Source organism: Lagenorhynchus albirostris, chromosome 1, assembly GCF_949774975.1.
Source record: "Lagenorhynchus albirostris chromosome 1, mLagAlb1.1, whole genome shotgun sequence".
Taxonomy (NCBI): Eukaryota; Metazoa; Chordata; class Mammalia; order Artiodactyla; family Delphinidae; genus Lagenorhynchus; species Lagenorhynchus albirostris.
In genome coordinates, this window is record NC_083095.1 from 160662131 (window position 1) to 160683082 (window position 20952).

The 20952-nt window shown below is 53.6% G+C and overlaps 1 protein-coding gene across 1 annotated transcript in view; it reads left to right on the top strand.

Moving 5' to 3' along the window:
* The window catches only part of IL16 (interleukin 16), a 48379-nt gene extending 29538 nt beyond the window's left edge, over positions 1–18841 (top strand). Inside the window, exons 10-18 of the mRNA XM_060157394.1 lie at positions 569–656; positions 1373–1833; positions 5336–5486; positions 8050–9148; positions 10703–10871; positions 12976–13077; positions 15368–15626; positions 15857–15982; positions 18361–18841. Coding sequence (XP_060013377.1) covers positions 569–656; positions 1373–1833; positions 5336–5486; positions 8050–9148; positions 10703–10871; positions 12976–13077; positions 15368–15626; positions 15857–15982; positions 18361–18554 — 2649 coding nt within the window. The 3' untranslated portion in view covers positions 18555–18841. The remainder of the gene's footprint in view (positions 1–568; positions 657–1372; positions 1834–5335; positions 5487–8049; positions 9149–10702; positions 10872–12975; positions 13078–15367; positions 15627–15856; positions 15983–18360) is intronic.
* The last annotated feature ends 2111 nt before the right edge of the window (positions 18842–20952 follow it).

A 20952-nucleotide genomic window follows, 5' to 3' on the forward strand; every position in this document is an offset into this window, starting at 1 on the left:
CTGTGAAGTAGGTTCTATTGTTGTCATCATTTTACAGAAAAAAAAATTGAGGTTTAGAAGGTTAAGTACCCTGTGCAAGTGTGTGCAGTTAGAAAATGGGGGCGCTGGGACTTGAACACAGGTCTGTTTGGCTCCAGGACTCAGACTTTTAACTATTACTCTAAGGTGATTAATTACCTGTGACAATAAGATGATTAGGGTGATGGTTATGACGTCTTCGTTGTTGGTAACGATGACGATGATGGTGTCCTGACAGCCTTAAGAATGGAATAGCTCCCAGAGGTAAACTCTGAAATGGTAACTTTGCCTAGTGGAGAGAAGGTTGGAGAGTTGAGAGGGGCCGTCTTGGCAACCCTATTACTGACAGAGTTCGGACTTTACCTAGAAGATACTAGGGAACCATTGATGCCCAGGTGTTTTTGGAAATGGAATTTGTCGGCGCTCTGTAGAGTGGGTGTGAAGGAAAGAAACTAGACTCCAGGGACTCAGCTTGGGAGCCGGTACAGGACTCAGATCCTGATGCAACAGTTTCCACTGTTTGCTTGAGGAGGTGATGGATATTTTCTAGGTCTCTGAACAGCAACTCAAAGAAGCTGTGGCCCAGGCTGTGGAGAATGTCAAGTTTGGAAAGGAGAGGCACCAGTGGAGTCTGGAAGGTAAGGAAACAGTGAGCTTGCTTTTGCAGTATCTTTGTCTTCTTAGAAAGCTTTGAGTTTAGCCATTCACTCACCCTCTCCAATGGATCTCCATCTTACAGATGAGGACATGGAGTGTGGGGGCCTGGGTTCCCCCGGAAGCCGACTCTGACATGGTGTTTGGGCTGCAGGATGTTTATTCAGAAGCATCCTGGGCTCCACACCTGTGGAAGGGAGGGGAGTCACAGGGCTGGGCAGAGGGACGAGCTGAGCTGAGATGACGCCAGGCAGCTTCCGCCAGCCCCTGGAGCTCAGATGGCCCCTCAGAGTTTTCCTGTTGGCGGAAGTGGCTGGGCCTTTCTAGCTCCATCTCCATCAGGCTTTGGAGACGGCTGCCCCTCGGGCGAGGTAGCTCTCTGTAGCCAAGGCGCTCCATGCAGGGGCTGATAGCCACAGGCCATCTGCTCTCAGCACTCGGCACAGCTAGGACATCAAGCCCTTCCTTGAAGGGCCATCGAGGGGGTGCATCTCAGTCTCCATCACGTGGAGACTCAGAGCGTTTGAATGATTTTCCCAACCTAAAGTCACTGGTGCTGGGCACCGGACCCAAGACTGCCGAGCTCCAAACCAAAGCGACCTCGGAGGAGAATCGGACAGCCTGGGCAGGCGGCGTGCCCCCCGTGGCTCACCTTGGGAGCAAGGCCAGGGGTGGAGGTTCCCTTGTGCTTCCAATGCAGGTGTCAAAAGGCTGGAGAGCAGCTGGCATGGGCGGCCGACCTTGGAGAAGGACCGGGAGAAGAACTCGGCTCCCCCGCATCGCAGGGCTCCGAAGGTCATGATCCGCTCCAGCAGTGACAGCAGCTACATGTCGGGGTCCCCCGGGGGCAGCCCCAGCAGTGGCGGAGAGCAGCCGCCCTCCGACCTGGAAGTCAGCACGCGCAGCCCCAGCCTGCCCCTGGGGCCGGAGCCGGGGCTGCCTCCTGGGGCATCGTCCGGGCCGCCCCAGGAGAGCCCGGGCGGCCACCCGCCACTGAGACTGAAGAAATCCTTCGAGATCTTGGTGAGAAAGCCTACGTCCTCCAAGCCCAAGCCTCCACCCAGAAAATACTTTAAAAGTGACAGTGACCCTCAGAAGCGTCTGGAAGAGAGAGGGGACTCCCTGTGCCCTCCTGGACACACCTTGCCCACCTGCGGCCAGGTAAGAGTATGTCCGATGGGTTGAGCGTTCGCAGAGCGTTAGCCACGGGCAAAGGAGGATTCTCCTCCATCAGAGAGAAGAGGCTGGGCTCAAGCTTAGGGCCGACTGCGCAAAGAGAGGTTTGAAGCCCGGCAGATCTCAACTGAAGCCCCAGTCTTGTTGGTTGGCTTCTGTGTTCCCATCCATTACACACTGGAATTCAGGGTTGTTTTCACAGCTCTCTAAGCCTCAGTTTCCTTATCTGTTAATTGGGGCCAAGTTTAGAGGCTCCCTCCACGGGCTAGCATGAGGATTAAATGGAACCGACCGAGCGGATGCCTAACAGACTGTCAGGCATAATGGTGTTCATTGCTGCATTGGCTCTTCCATCGCACCCCTAAAGACCTCAAGTCCTCCCATCCCACTCCCCTCCGGGAGGGCAGGCTGACGGCCAGGCAGCTTCTACATCTTGGGCCGTTTTTATGCCCAGGCGCTGTGCTTTGTCTCAGTGAAGCCTGACAACCACCTGGGGATTAGGGTGCCCTTCATGCAAAGAGGAAGCCGAGGGACTTGCTCAAGGTCACATTGCCAGTGGGTCACTTTATCACTAGGCTGTGCTGTCTTTCACGTCTTCCCCGACAGCTGCCTTCTCTGGGCAGGTGGAACTGGGAATCCCCTCTAACAATCTGTAAAGGAGGGTTGGTAAATTTCAGCAGGAATAAGAAACCCCAGAGAGGAAGCTATCGAGTAGGAGGGGTGAGAGTGAAGAAGGGAGAGGAAACCAGGTTACTGAAGAGGAAGCACGGTTTTGCAGGCCGGCAGGATGTGGCTGGTTAGCAATTCATGGTGGAGTTGCCGACGTGGATCTGTTCCCCTGCTCCTCCTTTCTAAGCAGACATTTCATTTTCCTTCGAGCCTGAGACCTATAAGTCCAGGAGGGCAAATTAGGAACAGAGAGGCTGAGAAGCCAGGCTTTTTACTTTGTCCCTGGAGACCCAGAAAAGGAGCGGATTTGCCAGAGCAGGTCTGCTCCAGTGATGCCCTTGGGCCACCTGGCCGGGTTGGACCAGATATGGGGCAGGGGAGTCTCCCCAAGTGAGGCTGCTGGAGGAGGAATCAGGGTTCCTGCTTCAAACCTCCTCCTTCTTCTTCTGCAGAAGAGGGAGATCTGCTGCAAGCAAAAGTCCCTTGTCTTTGCCACGCTGTGATGCCTCTTCAGCATCCGTCGCTCCTGCCTGCACCCTCCCACCTTCTGCTGTGTCCCACGTGGCCCACAGACCCTTCTACGGCCTTTTACAAAAGCACAACCGACACCACATTATTTTCCTGGGCGTTGGGGGTACAGAGAAAGGATTATAGCACAGCAAAAACAGGGGGCTGTTTGCTGCACGTCATTCTTAAAAACCTCCACCGCCATGCCTGGGGATTTCTCACTGGGTGTTTCTCTCCTTGGCCCCAGTGTATAACATCTCTCCATCCTTCTCTCCCTCCCTCCACCTCCTCCTTGTCCGTTTTCTGTCTCTGTCTCTCTCTCTGTCCCCCCACCTTCCCCTCCCCTACTCTTTTCTCTCCAGTGTCCCAAGACCCTTCTCAAGTTTTTATTACAACCCCCAAATCTTTTTCATCTACTGTAACTCAAGGGGACTTAACTTTCACTACCAAAATCACCTTCAGCATATTCCCTTCAACAGAAGACCAATCCTCTCCCTTCTAGAAAATCAGCTTGAACTATCGCTTGTGGTTAAAAATCACTTTCTCCCCTAAGTCCACATATCTGTCTTCTTTCCTTCTTTCCCTTCTCTCTCCTTCTTTCACCAAGCACTGTGCCAGGAAACACTATTTAGAGCAAAATTCAAGTAAAATCAAATTTATTTCAGGAGCTAATTAAAAAAAAAAACAACTTCCATATAGAGGGTGCAACATCAGGTGTGCTGATGAAAGACAAAACACATCTGTGTCTGTTCCAAGATGCAAAGTTGCTTTGACGACTGTGGTTGGTACCCAGAGCATCGGCCTATGAAAGTGTCAACCAATCATGGATATAGACAAGTGTCACCTCATCTTTCAGAGTTCCAACTGGGTGAAATTAAATTTCAGCCACGTATCATTTTTTCCTGCTGATGAGTGTCTTAGATACCGTCAGTCTAATATTTTAAGCTTCTAAGGCCATGGCCAAGCCTTGCTTTTACGAAGGACTAGTTCAAGAAACGCAACGATTCCTTTGAGTTCGTTAGTCTCTCAGTGTTTCCAAGATGCCCCCCTAGACTCAGTTCTACACTAGGGACCTTGGGCTGGGACAATGCTTTGGGAACATATTTCTAACTTCTGTAGAATTTTCATTCCTAAAGAATGTTTATTGACAAAGTAGGTATTAAATCTCAGGCCACAGACACTTTCGATGTCTTTTTTAGTCCCAAATGGTGCATTTGTTCCTCCTTCCTTCCTTCTTTTTGGGAGGAAGCCTGCAGCCTTGTCAGATAGCCAGCCCGTCCTTCCACCTGACCCTGGAATGAGCAGAACACAGATGCCATCCACGGCAGCATGGCAGAGTATTTCCCTTGCAGAAAAGTTTAGGCAGCATCGTTTTGATGATGTCTGCCTTTTTTTTTTTTTCTTTCTGAGTTGGTACTTTACTTATTCCTTCTACTGTGTATGTCTATGTCTCTGGAATACTCTCCCTCAGCTTCTCTGCCTAGAAAATTCTTACCCTTTGCTCAAGAACCAGACAAAAAGCACTTCCCTTGGGAAGCCCTCAGCACCTCTCTGGGACAGAACTGCTGCTGGCTGCTTCCTCTGGGTCCTGACAGCATCTCTTTCATGCTGTATGAAAACCCAAACGCTAGTCAAGCATCGGATGGTTACTTGGGGCTTGGTCCGTCTCATCCCTAGGCTGGTTTGTGAAGGAGCCTGAGTCCACGTTCAGGCTCAGTGGGGGAAACGATGCTGCCCTAGAATGACAATATCACTCTGGGGGCTGCAAAGGGAAGTGATGGCACGGGTCCTGAGTATCTGTCATCCCTTGCAGCACGCTTTCTAAATAACCGAATAATGAATCACAGTGTAGAAAGCGACAGCCACGTTTTCCTCCAAGTGTTCTAACCTTAACTTAGTGAAGACTAGAGGGTAGTTCTTTGCCTGGTTCTCTTCCCTCCTGGGACGGGGGGTAGTTTTGCAGAATGCAGTGGTAAGTGAAGCAGTGACAGTCCCCCGTCCCCACTCCCAAGCCTCTTTTCCCTGTCACAGAGAGCCCAGGATCTCCACATATGTCAATAGGATGAGCCCTTGTTCTGGACACCGGCTCGTGGGAAGCAGAGGGATGCTCTGGGCCTCCAGGAGGTGCTGGCTCCCTGGGTCAGCCAGACAGGTACCACAGTGGAGGAAAGGCCCTTGACTGACAGGGCCGCTGCACTTCTCATTAAAGCATCGGAACGTCACCTCTCCAGTCCCAATCAAAGTGCGCCTTGCCTTCTCACAGCTGGAGGCTACCGTTTTGACACGGTCTTGCTTCCTGTTTACACCACAGGAAGCCAGCGAAGTACTGCCGCCGCTGCCTGTGCAGGAAGGCGCAGCAGGGAGAAGCCCTCACGCCACTGCCTGCAGCCCAGGACCTGCAGTCGGCCCGCAGACGACGTCCTCCTCAGAGGGCCAGCCGGGGAGGAGAGGAGGCAGCCCAGGTAGGTTTACAATTAGATCTGCAGGAGGAAGGAACTTCCGGATCAAGGTCCGGTGCTCAGGGAAGGACGTGAGTCTGCCCAGAGCGTTGGAGGGTTCTGCACAACTCGACAGCTGGACTTGGGCCGATGAACGGTCAGGAGTCCCCCGAGGCGGTGGGACTGCAGGACCGTGGGGTTGCTGTCCAGGGTGGGAACCTCCTGGCTGGATCTGTGATGCTGTGATGGGGCCGGGGGATGCAGGGGGAAGTCGGGCCAATCCAGACAGCCAGCTGGAGAAAGGGGCCCTCGGGAAAAGGTCCAGGACACGCCCACCCAACCACAGTGAGCAGCTGCTCCCTCTAGGGTGACAGCATTCTAGTAAGCTGCATTCAGCATTTCCAAGTCTGGGAACGCGGGGTCAGAGAGGGAGGAATCAACAGCATGTTGCTGGCGGTCACCGCCTCCTGCGGGGGGAGGGGGGGCGTGGGTGGAAGGGGTGTGCCCACATGGCGCCCCTGGCAGTGCTGGGACATGAGCTGAATATGCAGAGCTTTGTTAGAAAGAGCATCGGACCTGGGGTCAGGGAGACCAGGGTAGGAAGCCCGGCTCTGTCCTTCACGAATGTGACCCTGGGCAGCTTTCTTTACTTTTCTGAGCCTCAGTTCACTCATCAGCAAGTGGGAAATCACACAGCAGCCCAACATGTGATTCAGTTCAGCCAGCGTGTACTGAGCGCTGGCTTCGTGAGGCCCTGTGCTAGCTTCTTAGGAAGGAGGGAGGGGAAGAGGTAGATGGAGGTAGAGACAGAGACCGAGACAGGGGGAGAGAGAGAGAGAGAGAAGATAGGAGAATGAATGAGAAAGAGAATGAGAGAAAGAAGAAAGACCAGTTCCTGCCATCAAGGAGCCCCCAGCAGTGGCAAGGTAATAACTATGTCGGTTACAAACCTACATATTTATTACTCGACCTGTTTGAGAAACACTACGTGAAAAGCACACGGAAGGCTCTCAGAGGTTAAGGGACATTATGAATGGAAATAGCTGGCACGTCTCGCCCAGAGCAGCGGCCCTACCACTGGAGGCTCCTCTCCCCGTCCCTCCCCTGAGTCCCCCCAGTTGAGGAACTTGCCAGGGAATACCTTGGTGTTCTACTGGCAAGAGCTCCTCGCCCCAGTTTGCGGAGGGCTCTCCTGTAGAACGTCTGACTACTGAGTCTTACGACAGGCCCTGCAGCAGAGCGATATGTAAATGCAGAAGCAGGCTGAGGGGGCTGGGCTCACGTGGTACAGCCCCCGGCGTCAGTACTGACCACCCTGGCCTGTGGGATGTTGCAGAAGGTCTCTTGGGCATCTTCAAGGCTTAGTGCTCTATATGGTTTGCATACTTTGAGGGCTGGCGTTGAGACCAGGGGCAGGAGGAGTCAGCCCTCCTTAAACTGGGTTGCATTCTGATACCAGCATCCCCCAGAGCATGGGACCAGAGCAGCATACTCCTGACCAGGGAGAGGCCAGACCTGGGGTGACCCGAGGGCCACGCATCTACTTGGCTTCTTGGCTGTGCAGGACTTGGGGGCCGGCCTCCGCCTGTTCCTGGGAAAGAGTCCAGGCAGACTCCCCTCTTCTGGCTTGTTCGAAACTGGCTTCCAAGAAAGACCACCAGTGGTGAGGGGCTGAACTTGACTCGGCGTGCCTGAGAGAGCAGGTTGGAATGACCTGGGGGGCTGCTCCGACACCAATGCCCAGGCTGCATCCCCGGTGTATTACATCAGCACCCAGGGCTGGACGTCAGCATTCTTAGGTCCTCCAGACTCCAGTGTGCAGCCAAGTTTGGGAATCGTTGTCACAGAGCTTCTTTCTACCCGGAATCCTCTCATCAGCTCTTTAGGTAGGGGGAATGCTCCCTTGCCGAGCAAGCTGGGTAATTCTTTGAGTAGGGAGAGCGGCAAACTCACATGACTTCAGGCACCAGGTGGATGCTTTAACGGGGGAAATGCCGACCTGGTGAGGGTGAGGGCTGTAACTGCGCAGAGCTGGGGTGTGCCCCGTCGGAAGGCGTGCATGCCCACTTTTGCTTTTTAATGACATGGCGGTCCAAACCAAATACGGCTGCCCATGTGTGACCCTTGGCTTAAAAGTTTAAAAGGTAAGAGGACCGCTTTGACCTTTCAAGTTCTAATGAGTTATCTAAGAGGCTATTTAGTGGAAAGAATACGAAAGTGGGGAATCAGGAGACAGGGGTTCTCACCCTGGCTCTGCCAGTAGATGACCCCTTGCCCTCATGACTGTTGGGTTCCTCAATCATACAATGTCAGAGGTCAGACTAGGTATTCTGTGCGAACCCTTGTAGCTCTAAGATGCTGGGATGCTGTGGAGTGACTCACAGCTCTGGTCCTCTGGTTCTGTGACCCTGCCTGTTCACACTTAGCCAGGTAATGGCACGTTGGGTAGCAGCTCACCCGACAAGGGATCCACCACTTCTGCTTATCGTCTCCTCTAGCATCCTTGCTATTCGTCGTTGAAACTAGAACTTAGGAAGAAAACCCACGATCAGGTGTAACGCACAGCTTTGGCCTTTCTGCTCCCCAGTGACGCCAACGTCTCCAGTAAAACACCCACTGCTTAAGCGGCAGGCTCGGATGGACTATACCCTCGATATCACCGCCGAAGACCCTTGGGTTAGAATTTCTGACTGCATCAAAAATCTCTTTAGCCCCGTCATGAGTGAGAATCATAGCCACACGCCACTGCAGCCCATCGTCACGCTGGGTGAGGAAGATGGGATTCAGGGCCACCCAGATGGGACTGTGCCCAAACTGGACACCACCAGTGGCGGTCCCACAGTTTACAAGTCGGCAGACGGCAGCACGGTGAAGAAGGGTCCTCCGGTGGCCCCCAAGCCCACCTGGTTTCGCCAAAGCTTGAAAGATTTGAGGAATCGTGCCCCAAGGCAGCTCCCAGAGGCAGCCTCTGCCAGCCAGCCGACACCCACCTCCAGGGAGCGCCCAGGGCCACCCCTACGGGCCTCCTCTTCCATCAAGCAAAGGATCAGCTCCTTTGAAACCTTTGGCTCTTCTCACCGGCCTGACAAAGGAGCCCAGAGACTAAGCCTCCAGCCCTCCAGCTCCTCCGGGGCGGAAGCAAAACCTCCTGGGGAGCAAGAGGGAGGACGGGCTTCTCGGGCTCCTGGTGTCTCAGGGCGAGGGGCTCCCCCCGCCGTGGAGCAGCAGTGGCCGGAGCCAGAGCAGCTGCCCCGGGCCTCGCTCGCGGCCCTGGAGGCCAGCGACCCCGGTGTACCGGAGTCCCCTCCCCCCGGACAGCAGCCCGGTCAGAAAACCCTCTCCTCGGACCCCGACCCTCTCTCGAGGCTGCTGGCGACGCAGATGGAGGGATCTCGAGGCCCAGGGGTCAAGATACCAAGCCAGCGGGCACGGAGCTTCCCCCTGAGCAGGACCCAGTCCTGCGAGATGAAGCCAGTGGATGAAAAGACCAGTAAACTCTACTCCATCAGCAGCCAGGTGTCATCGGCTGTCATGAAGTCCCTGCTGTGCCTTCCGTCTTCCGTCTCCTGTGGCCAGGCCTCCTGCAGCCCCAAGGAAGGGGCGTCGCCCCCCATGGCGTCCAGTGAAGATCCTGCTGCAATTAGCTCTGCTGAATCTCCTGCCTCAGACACGGGCTTCTCGCTCAAGTGAGTGTCTCTGCCCAGTGTGGAACTTTCTTGCCTTTCTTCCTCTTATAATCCTCTATGTCTTGTAAGACATCACCCAGGTTTGCTAAAGGATTGTTCCACCTGGTCTTTTACACACGCGCGTGCGTGCGTGTGTGTGTGTGTGTGTGTCACACCTCTGCCTTTTGTATTAAGGAGTTTTCACAACACCCGGCCTTGGGAGGGGTGGGAGGTGGGGGACAGAACTGGCCCCTGCTGAATGACACGTGCATATTGGAACTAATGCACCTTGGACATATCCGGCCATTGCTCAGGAAGACCCGAACGAGGCCAGGAGATAATCCCTTGGGGGTTCTTGCCACCTCCCTCTCTCCAAAGAAATCCACCTGTACTCTGCACAGGGTTCAGCCTCCTGGCCTGGGAGTTCGGACACCTGAGCCCCAGTCCCGTCTCCCACACTGACGCCCTGACCGTGAGCTGGTTCCTTCCACACTCCCCCTCGGTTTCCTCTTCAGTTGAAATTAGGAGCTGGGCAAGACCTGCTCCACAGAACCGGGGGCGCGGGGGGCTCCCAGCGGTGCCCCAGAGCTCCTGCTGCAGGGCTGGGGTTTAGTCTTCCCTCTTGAATCAGAACAACTGTGCATTGATCAGTATTATGTACTGTTCTTATATTGCTGAGAAATGTTTGAGACTCACTGACCCAGATGTTCTATCAGGTGCCACCTACTGTGAGGGAACAGGAGAGATCCTCCAAAACAGCGGTCCCCAACCCTTTTGGCACCAGGGACCAGTTCCGTGCAGAAAATTTTTCCACGGACCTGGGGGGAGGGGGAGGTTCAGGCTGTCATGGGAGCAATAGGGAGCGAGGGGGGCGGCAGACGGAGCTCCGCTCGCTCGCCCGCCGCTCACCTCCTGCTGTGCGGCCCGGGGGTTGGCGACCCCTGCACCAAGACACCCCCGGATCAGGGGCTGAAGAGCCAGACCAGCTCAAGCACTAGAGTTGGTCAGCGGTAGAATCATAGCCTTTAGTATTTAGGCTTCCCAGGAGCTTGCTCTTTCTGGCTGAGAGCCTGTTCTTCTTCTGGAACTGCAAGGCTCACCATGAGCATTTACTGCCGTGAGACCCCCTCCACCTTGTGTAGTGACTAGGTGCTAAGGTAGGATAGGCAGGTGCTGACAACATCTGTGAAGGAGGCCAAGGTGAGTGTGTGTGTGAAAGGACATCCGTCTTGGTGGCCATCTAGGTACAGATTTGTCCAAAGCATAGTTATACTCTGGGGTGAGGTGCTGAGGTTCTGAACACAGACTTTGGAGTCAGACACACCATGATCTGTGATTTCGAATCCCAGATCTCGGCCTTTCGTAACCACGTGGCCATAGACAAGGTATTCCCCCTCCCTAAGTCCCAGTTTCCTCATCTCTATAGTGGAGGGATGCTGGTATCTATTTGTGAATTTGCTGCACCAAATAATAGAACGAACATTAGCACCGTCTTGGAAGAGAGTAATTATGCTGAGGATGTTAGCTCTTATTAATATCATGATTCGTACTGTGTGCGGGTCCTCCCTATGAAAGCCTTTCAGAGCTGAGAGAATACACAGAGGGTCTCGGTGAGCCCACGGAAGCTGACGACCCCGACCACGGCGCTCCTCAGTCTGGTCAATCAGTGATCTCCCTGCTGAGCTCCGAGGAATTGAAGAAGCTCATAGAGGAAGTGAAGGTTCTGGATGAAGCAACGTTAAAGGTAGGTTTCTTTTATAAGCACTCGCAGAGATGAAGGCCTTGCTGTGAGCAGCGTGGTCACCTCAGGTGGGCTGGAGGGGAAGCAGCGCGCGCTGCCTGGGCTCCTTGAGGTCGAGAAGGGAGTTCCCAGGGGCTGACACCAGACTCGGTTGTATCCTGCCCGGGGCAGAGGGGCGGTGTATCACTGGACCACAGTAAGACCTTCCGGTGTAGGGAGCTTTGTAGCTCATGAAGTGCTTTCAGTCATAGACTTATTGTATCTTTTTGACCCTTTAATAAACGAGGAAGGCGAGGTTCAAGGTCACAGAGCCTGGGTTTTCTATCTCCACGTTCCGTGCTCTTTCCACGTCCCACGGGCTGCCTGCCCAGTATGCGTCTCCAGGGAGATGCTGCGTGGGAGTGAGCCATCCATTGCAAGTTCTGATCTCTTGCCTGAAGACTTGCCCTGCACACCGAGAGGTGACTGATCCCAGGGCTCGTAAGGGTTCCCACACTTCAGTCAAGTCATTCTGAAAGTCCCACTTCCCCTAAGCCTTCTGAGCACGACCCAAAGGTGCATGGAGAGGAAGTGGTCAGGCAGAGCTGAGGCCCATTCAGCTCAGATGAGCATGGGCTCATGGGCCTTGCATCCGCCTGGGCTGCCCTAGTCCACGCAGGCTTTTTGTGCTGGAATCATCCAGACTGGGATGAGAGGATAAGGAGGGACCATAGCTGGTGCTCCCTAGATCCAGGGTAGGGGTGAGTCTGACAAGATGCCCTGGGCCAGGATTCATCCTCTGGGGCTCTCACTCATCACCTGGGCACTGGGACCATCATCCCCAGGGCCTAATCCAAATGAAATAACAGAGGCAAAACTGTTGCGTAAAATGCAAAGACCGGTCCTGCCTGGTGTTCCTGGGACAGTATTTGCTTTCCAATTTGACAAAGGGCTCTTATAGGCCAAGTAAGCTGACACTTGGGTCAAAGTTGGGAGATGTGGGCCAGTGCTGGCGTAGAGGCGGGACAGTGAGGTCCATTCATCCCTTCATCCTTCCTGGGTCTTGGGGACTCCAGATCAAATGATCATAGAGCCAGCCGCGCAGCAGATGCCCTGTTGGTACCAGAGCAAGTGAATTCTTTGACATGAGGTTATTCCCTCGCGCTAAGGCACAAACTGGTGGCCCGAGAGCCTGCAGGTATACTTTATGTGGTCTGCATGGTGCTTTTTAAAAAAGTATTGTATTCTAAATATTATCAAACCTGAATCAAAACCTGGATTTCTGGCTGCTCTCTTTTTATAAAAGGAACGAACGATCTTGTAGCACTGGGTCTGCATTCCTATGTAGCCGTGGGTCCTCTTAAGCAGATGTGCTCTCAGGTCTCTGCAGTTCCTGTCGCTCACATCTGCCCATTTTGCTCTTTGAAGTCATCTGCCTGGGTCCTGAATGCGTTTGAGTTTGAGACCCTTCCACCATCGAGACCGGAATGAGGGTCTCTGACTTTAGACACTGCAGAGCGATTGTTCTGGCTCCAGCTGAGCCCAGGCGCAGGCCGGGAAGTACTGTGTGTGCCTGGGTGGGCGTGTGTGTGTGTGTGTGTGTGCGTGTGCGCACGCGCATGCGTGCATGTGTGTTCTAGGGCAAGGAGTCAGCTGGGCTCCTAAATGCAGCTGCTGTGCCACATGGAGCAGCAGGTGTAAAGACAGAGCAGCCAACTTCTGCAAAACAGCCCTGCTCCCAGCTGTGCTGACCCAGAGTCCTACAGGCTGACCTCATCTTGTCCCTCGCCAAGGTGCCAAAGCTGTGTTATCTCACACGCTGGGATTTCCTGCTGACTTAGCAGCACCCAGCCCTGTCTCCGTACAAATGTGGATGTGGATTGCGTGAATAGGAGAGGAAAAGAACTCTATTGGTTGCCTTATGCAAATTTTTTTTTTTTTCTTCTGAGCTTCCCATGACTCCAGGAATTATAGTCTTCTCTTTACAAATGATGAAATGGGTGTGACGTACCTGGGAGCGTGGCCAAGCTGGGGTTTGAGAACGAATCAGCCTGATGTTGGAACACTTGTTAAACTGTTCACGCTGTTGCAATAAAATGTTTTTTAATATATATGTTTCCTTCTGCAGCAATTAGACAACATCCATGTTACCATCTTGCACAAGGAGGAAGGGGCTGGCCTTGGGTTCACCTTGGCAGGAGGTGCGGATCTAGAAAACAAGGTGATCACGGTGAGTGGCCCAGCCATGGGGGCGCGTCAGAGCCAGAGGTGACGGCCCTGGGAGGGGGGAGCACTTACTAGGAGAGATCAGAGGAATGCATGACCCCAGGCCACTGGGTGTGAGGTTAGGGCAGGAGCTTAAGATCCTTTTCAAGAAGGTTTACAGCCAGGATTGAAGACCTGGCTGTGATATGTAGCATAGCACACCTAGATGGAAAGAGGCGTCGCCTGGACAGAAAGAGCCCTTGGGAAGGCAGGTCCTGTACAGGAGGCTGTTTTCCTGGGTTTGCCCACTGGGAGATTGGGGATGTTAACATGCACGATTGCGAAGCAGATCTGATGGTTGGTTGAGGGCAATGGGGCCCAGCTGGAAAGATCAGGAACTGCACAGCGCAACCCAGGATGCGCATGAGGCTTCAGGTCTCACAATCGAGCCCCCTGTTCTCTCAGGACCAACTAGAGCCCGGGGTAAGACTGGGGAAGGCATCGATCCTGGATCATCTGCGTCTTCCCCTGTGGACCCTGTTTTGTTGGTCCACACAGTGTGATCAGCATTGGCTGCTGCCCTCTGCCCACTATGTAGGCTACCTGCACCTGACCCAGGTGGTTTCTGGTCATCCCATCTTCATGGACCCAGCTGTGACATGGCTGCTTCATCTCTCCAAAGCTGAGTGCACTGGCGTCACCCCCATGGCTGTGTTGTCTCCGCATATCCTTCATGTGGACTCATCTGAACTCCCTTGCTCAGCTGAAAACAAACCCTCCAGCTCACAGGGGCAGCCAGCGTTAAACACACCACACCCCCTGGCAGTGGTAACTTGGTCCATTCCTAGCGGTCACTTCGGAGTCAGTTGTGTGTGAGCAGCAGCTTCCTCCTTTGTAAGCAAGCTCTCTACCGCATAAAAGCACGTAAAACCAATGAGGACCTGTTTCTGACACTAAGCACGTAGCAGAGCATCATAAAGACGTTCCTGATGGTGCAGTTTGCTTTCTATTTGAAGAGAAGAAAAGAGAGCTTGCCTGTGGGACGAGTACTTTGGATCTGTGGGTCTTTCCTTGAGCCGGGACTTCTCTGTATCCCGTTTGCTCGCCATCCCTGAGACACTGCCTCAAAAACCAGGAGCGATACACACCAGCTGATCATACGCACCAGACTTCCCCTTTCTCCTTCCGTGTTTGAGCGCTTACCTTCCTTTCCAGATTCATTAAAAGAGAACTCACATTGAGCACCGTCCATGACCAAGAGCAAGCTGGGCTCTCACTGGCATGTTCAAGTCGTCTTCCCCATACCTCAGGATGGGGGATTGGGGGCATGTATACTTCATTTATAGAGGCCAGACTGAGACGCAGAGCAGAGATTCTGCTTCCTACTTGCGTCTTATAACCAAGGGATTCTGACCACATCTGACCCCGTAACAGACTTTTTCTAACACTGAAACAGGTTAGAGAAGCAAAGAACCTTGTTCAGATGATAACAGCAAAACAACACGCAGCAGAGTTTAGTGATTGCCCGTCCATGCTGTCGTTCAGTCCTCTTCATTAAGCACGTTAGAATTTACATCATTAGAAAGGCTGAGGCAAAGACATGAGATTTTTTAATCCCACATATTTTTCAGAAAGGGAATGGGGGTGGGCGATGGTCCCTTTTAACTGGAGTTAAAGGATCAGAATTTCTAGGGTAGGAGTTTTTAAAATGTCTAGACTTCCTAGGATAGGAATTCTGCATTCTGCAGAAGATGGGGCCTGAGAATTTCTCTATGGAAAAAAGGATGCTTTGCTGAAACTTTGGGGGATCACTGTATTATACGGCCTGTTCTTAGAGAATTATCATGCCAAATAGCACTGTAGAGTCTCTAGGATTTTTTTTTAAACTGTAGGCATTTTCAGAGCTTCTGTTTTATCCAATGTTCTTAATTTTCTTAGACTTCAGAAACTTTTCTGACACAATACCTATTAATATGGCACAGAATCAGTGCTTGAATTAAAGTACTCTGGGAAATGCTGATGTAGAGCACATAAGGCAAAAGATTTTAACTGAATGTTAACGAATTGTAGTGATATAGTCTCGGACATTGTGTTGGGAAGGATTCTGAGGGCCAATCTGGCCATTTTTGCTAATGACCTCTGGCCTGGGTGGAGGAGGGAATGCTGGCTAGCAGTCCTAATCTAGGACACATTTCGTCTTATTTTTTTGGCCCAGGGATCTGCTGGGTTTGACTAACTGGTTCAGATCCTCCTGCAGCAAGAATCTAGATCCGATACGGTGATTCCCGGCTCCTGACTTCCTTTGGTTTGCTCAGGTTCACAGGGTGTTCCCCAACGGGTTGGCCTCCCAGGAAGGGACTATTCAGAAGGGCAACGAGGTTCTCTCCATCAACGGCAAGTCTCTCAAAGGGGCCACACACAATGATGCTCTGGCCATCCTTCGCCAAGCTCGGGACCCCAGGCAAGCCGTGATTGTCACAAGGAAGCCAACTGCGGAGACCACGCCAGACCTCAACTCTTCCACAGATTCTGCAACCTCAGCCTCTGTGGCCGGTGACATTTCCATAGATTCCTGTAAGTTCTCCCCACATGGTGGAAGCCCCATGGGCCGCATCACCTTTGGACAGGTGAGGCCCATGCCGGCAGGGCTGCGCAGTCATTTGTGGCCCCCAGAACACGTGGCCTGGCTTGTATGCCGCCCGGCACACATGCCTGGGTTTATCCGTACGCACGCACCAATTCGCCGGGAGCGTTAGCCGGGCACACTTGAGAGCATCCCTAACAGTCCCCCTGTGTTTTCTCAGCAGCAGAAGCCACCGTCTGCACAGTGACCCTGGAGAAGACCTCTGCAGGCCTGGGCTTCAGTCTGGAAGGAGGGAAGGGCTCCCTGCAAGGGGACAAGCCTCTGACTGTTAACAGGATCTTCAAAGGTGCGGTGTGCGTGTGCCTCTCAGCCTTCGCTCCAGTTGCGGGTGTCCGGCCAGGCCCCCCAGAGGCTTCTGAGCACCTTCTAGGCCATGTCGGTTTCCCACAACCCCAGGCCCTTTTGGGAGGCAGGCAAGCCTGTTAAGGACTCCGCTTTGCTTTTTCTCCCCGTTCTCCTTGGCTCAGACATCCCTTTAATCTCCCTGTTTTACTGGGTCCTTGTACGTGACCCAGCCCTGGGCCTGGTTCAGCTTGGCAGGGCTGGGGCTAGGGCGAGGCAAGTGAGGCACTGCCCCGGGTGCAGAATTGAAGGCGGCACCGTAATATTCAGTAATCAAGATACATACTGTTTCAGTGCAATATTTTTAAAACTCGAAATTAATTCAAGAAGTCCACAATGAACAAAATATCAAGTTGTGAAACAAAGACAGAGTCCGACTTTCCAGGGGCACAACTCAGCCTTACTCACCTCCCCCTAACCCTGGACCTGTCTGCTCCTACCTTTATTCAGAATTTTGAGATTTTGTTCATCATGGACTGGGGAGCAAGCCAGCCTCTAGTGGGGGGTCACTTGGGTTTTCCTGTGAAAATCATGAATGGCCTGCGGCTGTCACAGGCGATCACCCTGATTCTTCACTGCCTCTCATGCTGGACCCCCTGAGTCACAGAGCAGGGAGCTGTGGACAGGGGGTCACGTGGCCTGCGCTCTGGTCTAGCTCTGCTTCTAACTTCCTGAGCGACTGCTGCCTTCTGCGCCTGAGGCTCCTTACCTATAAGAAGAGGTGTGGGTGTGTGTCTGAGGGCTCTTGGTACTGGGACCAGAGGCCCTCCCAGCTCTGCTCCCCGGACCCCAGGCGCCCCCACTGCAGACTGGTTGTGTTAGCGGGAAATCCGTTACAGCTGCTGAAACCCAGGGGGCGGACCAAGGCTCACGTGGAGCTTCCCCAGAAATCCACGTTGACTCCAGTTCTGCGAAAGATTTTTTTTGCGGTACGCGGGTCTCTCACTGTTGTGGCCTCTCCCGTTGCGGAGCACAGGCTCCGGATGCGCAGGCTCAGCGGCCATGGCCCACGGGCCCAGCCGCTCCGAGGCATGTGGGATCTTCCCGGACCGGGGCACGAACCCGTGTCCCCTGCATCGGCAGGCGGACTCCCAACCACTGCGCCACCAGGGAAGCCCTGGGAAAGATTTTTTTAACTTTGAAGGTCAACTTGGAATGAGCGTAGGGCTCAAAGTCGAGAGACCTGGATTCCAGTGTTAGTTCTGCCCCTAATGGCAGCATGACCCTGGGCAAGTCCCTTCACCATCTTGGCCCCATTTGCTTACATGGGGATGTAAGGGACCAAGGGAGGTGGAGTCCACAGCTGCACCACTCAGCAGCTTTGGAGCTTGTGGGAGCTGCTTGAGTCCTTGGTTTCCTCCCACATGGAAAGGGATACTAACGGAGCATACATACCTCATAGGACTATCGCCATAAATGCCAAGTGTTAACACAGTGCCTGTTATATATAATTGCCCAATATATTTTAGCTAATTTTATTTTTTTTTGATAAATGTCTGCTTAGATACTTGGCCCATTTTATTTAGTTACTTATTTATTTCTTGGGCGCACTGCATGGCATGCGGGATGTTAGTTCCCCGACCAGGGATCAAACCCACGCCCCGCCCCCCGCCATGGAAGCGCGGAGTCCTAACCACTGGACCGCCAGGGAAGTCTCTAGCTATTTTTTTATTAGAATCATCATTACTATTATCTTTTACTCTTATTAAATATTTGCAGATATCATTGTGTCAAACAGATGGGAAATTTTCTTTCAACACCAGCAGTAAAAGGGCACTCTTTCCCTACGTGACTCTGAAGGAGTGGGAGCCGTATGTGATTATGTCGTCTTTACGTGGACCCAGGGGTCTTCTCCAGGCCATTCAGAGCCAAAAGCACTGTGAAGATTGTTTCGTGAACATCCCACCAGCTCCATGCCCACACCACCCAATGCCCGGCCACCTCATTAGGAGTAGAGAGAACACATGTGCGGGGGAGGGGTGTTGGGTATTGGGATGGTATCCAAGGAGGCTTAGAGGAGGACCCGGTTCCCCGGGGAGGTCTCCCCAGCCAGGCTCTGGCTTGCAGCTGCTCGAAATCTCCCTTCTCTGGGGACAGCGTGGGCCTCACCTCTCCCAAGGGCCACGGAGAGCTGGAGCCTGGCATGCCAGCCTTGAAGTCGCCGTTCTGTGAGATGTCTCATTTCACAACGACCACCGAGTTCCGGAGGGATGGGCGCCAGTTGCCTTCTGAGCTGTCCCGGCTCCTCAGAGACCGAGGGTAGGAAGTAACTGCTTGTTCCACGGTCACCTGTGGGGCTCATTCTCTTCTCTCTCATCCCAGGGGCAGCCTCAGAGCAAAGTGAGACGGTCCAGCCAGGAGATGAAATCTTACAGTTGGCCAGCACTGCCGTGCAGGGCCTCACACGCTTTGAAGCCTGGAACATCATCAAGGCGCTGCCTGATGGACCTGTCACTATCGTCCTCAGGAGGAAGAGCCTCCAGTCCAAGGGGACCACAGCTGCTGGAGGCCCCTAGGCCCAGCGCCAGAGCTGACACCAGAGCCAACTGCGTGCAGCTCTCCACAACCGCTAATTCTCAGGGTCACTGCTGACCCCACCCCGATGGGGGAAAGCACAGGCGTGCTTCCTGGTGGCTGCTTGCCCACGTCCGGACGGACCTTCTGGAACGTCACCCAACAAGCGGGCTGTCCCAGAAAGTTAGGGCAGAGTCACACGGGGGTGGCTGATACAAACTACAGACTATGTCTAGAGAGAGCTTACTGATAATATTGTGGTGCTGTAAATAAAATGGATATATGACAACTGGATATGAAATCCATGTTTTGCTTTGCAGATCTTCTAAGGACCATCACTGTGTCTTGATCCACCCCAAACAGCACCCTTTGTTGTTCCCATGACTCTGCACCGGTGGCAGATTTGGAGGGGGACAGCACGTCCTGGTCCACTTGACATCAGCTGGCCCAAGTCAAAGGCCGGAGGCTGGAACCACCCGGAGGGTCACTCACTCACTCACACATCGGGCCGCTGATGTTGGCTGCTGGCTGGGAGCTCAGCCGGCGCTGTAGGCCTGTACACTGCAGGAGGCCTCTCCCTGTGGCCTGGGCGTCCTCACAGCGTGGTAGCCGGGTGTCCCCCAGGGAGTGTGAGGGCCACGGAGGAGCTGCATCCTTTTTAAGAGCTTGCCTCTGACATCAAATAGCATCACTTCTCCTATGCTCTATCAGTCAGAGCTAGCACAAACCTGCCCCGGTTTAAGGGGAAGGGAAAGATTGCTGGGGCTGTTTTTGGAAAAGACAATCTAGCACACAGAACATTTGCAAAACTGGATTTGGTTGGGTTGGAGAAGTGCTCCTAGCCAGGGTGGTACCCGGTGGCAGAGCGAGTAAACAAACTGGAAACTCCACGTGTGCTCAGCTGCGCCAATAGAACGGACTAGCGTGAGTCTGAGAGAGGACAACACAATGGCTGCCGCTTAACCCCCACGAGCCAAGCACCGTGCTGGCTTAAGTGGACACTGTCCTTAGTAATCACAGCAGTGTCTACAGAGCGTGGTATTGTCCCACTGTATAGATGAGGGTACCGAGACCCAGATGTGAGAGGCAACTTGTCCAGCTGGTAAATGATATGCAGAGTGAGTCCTTTCTTCTGTGGTCTGGGAGAGACTAACAGGCCGAGGTGCTTTTAAGTTTGGTCATCGCTTAAAGCCTGATTGTCAAGCTCGGGACGAGGAAATGCATTAGCAACACCCAGCACCCCGTGAGGAGGCCTGGACAGTGTGTCAGCCCTGCTCCTGGCCCTGCTCCCGTGAATAAGGGTGTGAGGGAGGACCTGGCAAGGACCACAGACACGACACAAAAAGTCCTTACTCCTGGGCCAGTATCAGAGGGCCCATTTTTTTTTTTTTTTTTTTTTTTTTTTTTTTTTTGCGGTACGCGGGCCTCTCACTGTTGTGGCCTCTCCCGCTGCGGAGCACAGGCTCCAGACGCGCAGGCTCGGTGGCCATGGCTCACGGGCCCAGCCGCTCCGCAGCATGTGGGATCTTCCCGGACCGGGGCACGAACCCGTGTCCCCTGCATTGGCAGGCGGACTCTCGACCACTGCGCCACCAGGGAAGCCCCTAAAGGGGTCATCTTAATGTCCTCCAATAGCTTCTCCAGGGTCCACAGGAAGCTAAGAATCTGCTTCCTGGCAGTGAACTCTTAGAAAACTCTCCCGGGGAATGATAATCTTCATGCGAGCCCCTTCAGTGACTTCTCCACAGTGGGTGCCGGCCCAGTGCCCTATTCTGCCTGAGAAATTATGTGCTCAGCGTCATCTGTGTCAAGCTCTAGAGGAGACGAGAACTTGGAGATGACCATTTGCGTCAGCTCCTTAGATTCAAGAGAAATGCTGACTTTGAACATGGTCTGACAATGAAAGGTATGACCCCATTCGACACCCACCCTCCCGGATCTTACTGTGTGCCTGTCCAGGGCTGGGCACCCAGGCCATGGGATTCAGCGGCACACCCCTCACCCCCGCAGTCTCACGTCTGCACACAGTCATGTTTCCTGTAATCGGGTTATTGTTTTGAGTCTTATCAAGCAGCCAGGTGATGAAGGTGGACCAGCCTGGGGAAGGAGAGTCTTTCCATCAGGACTGGGAGGTGGTGACAAGGATGAGCGCAGTGCCAGCCATGGGCCTGGGGCACGGAGAGTGCCTCCTTGGGAGCTCAGATGAATCACGTGAGTGAGTGAGGCTGTATGAAGACTCACATGCAGCCAGGATGCGCCCAGGCCCTCCCAGGAACCCCTCTGTCTCTGAAGACCCCCTTCTCCCCCAGCTCAAATACAACCACTGAGGACGCTGCCACTGCCAGCTTTCCAGTTTCAAATCAAGAATCAGCAAGAAAGGAACTTCCCTGCTGGTGCAGT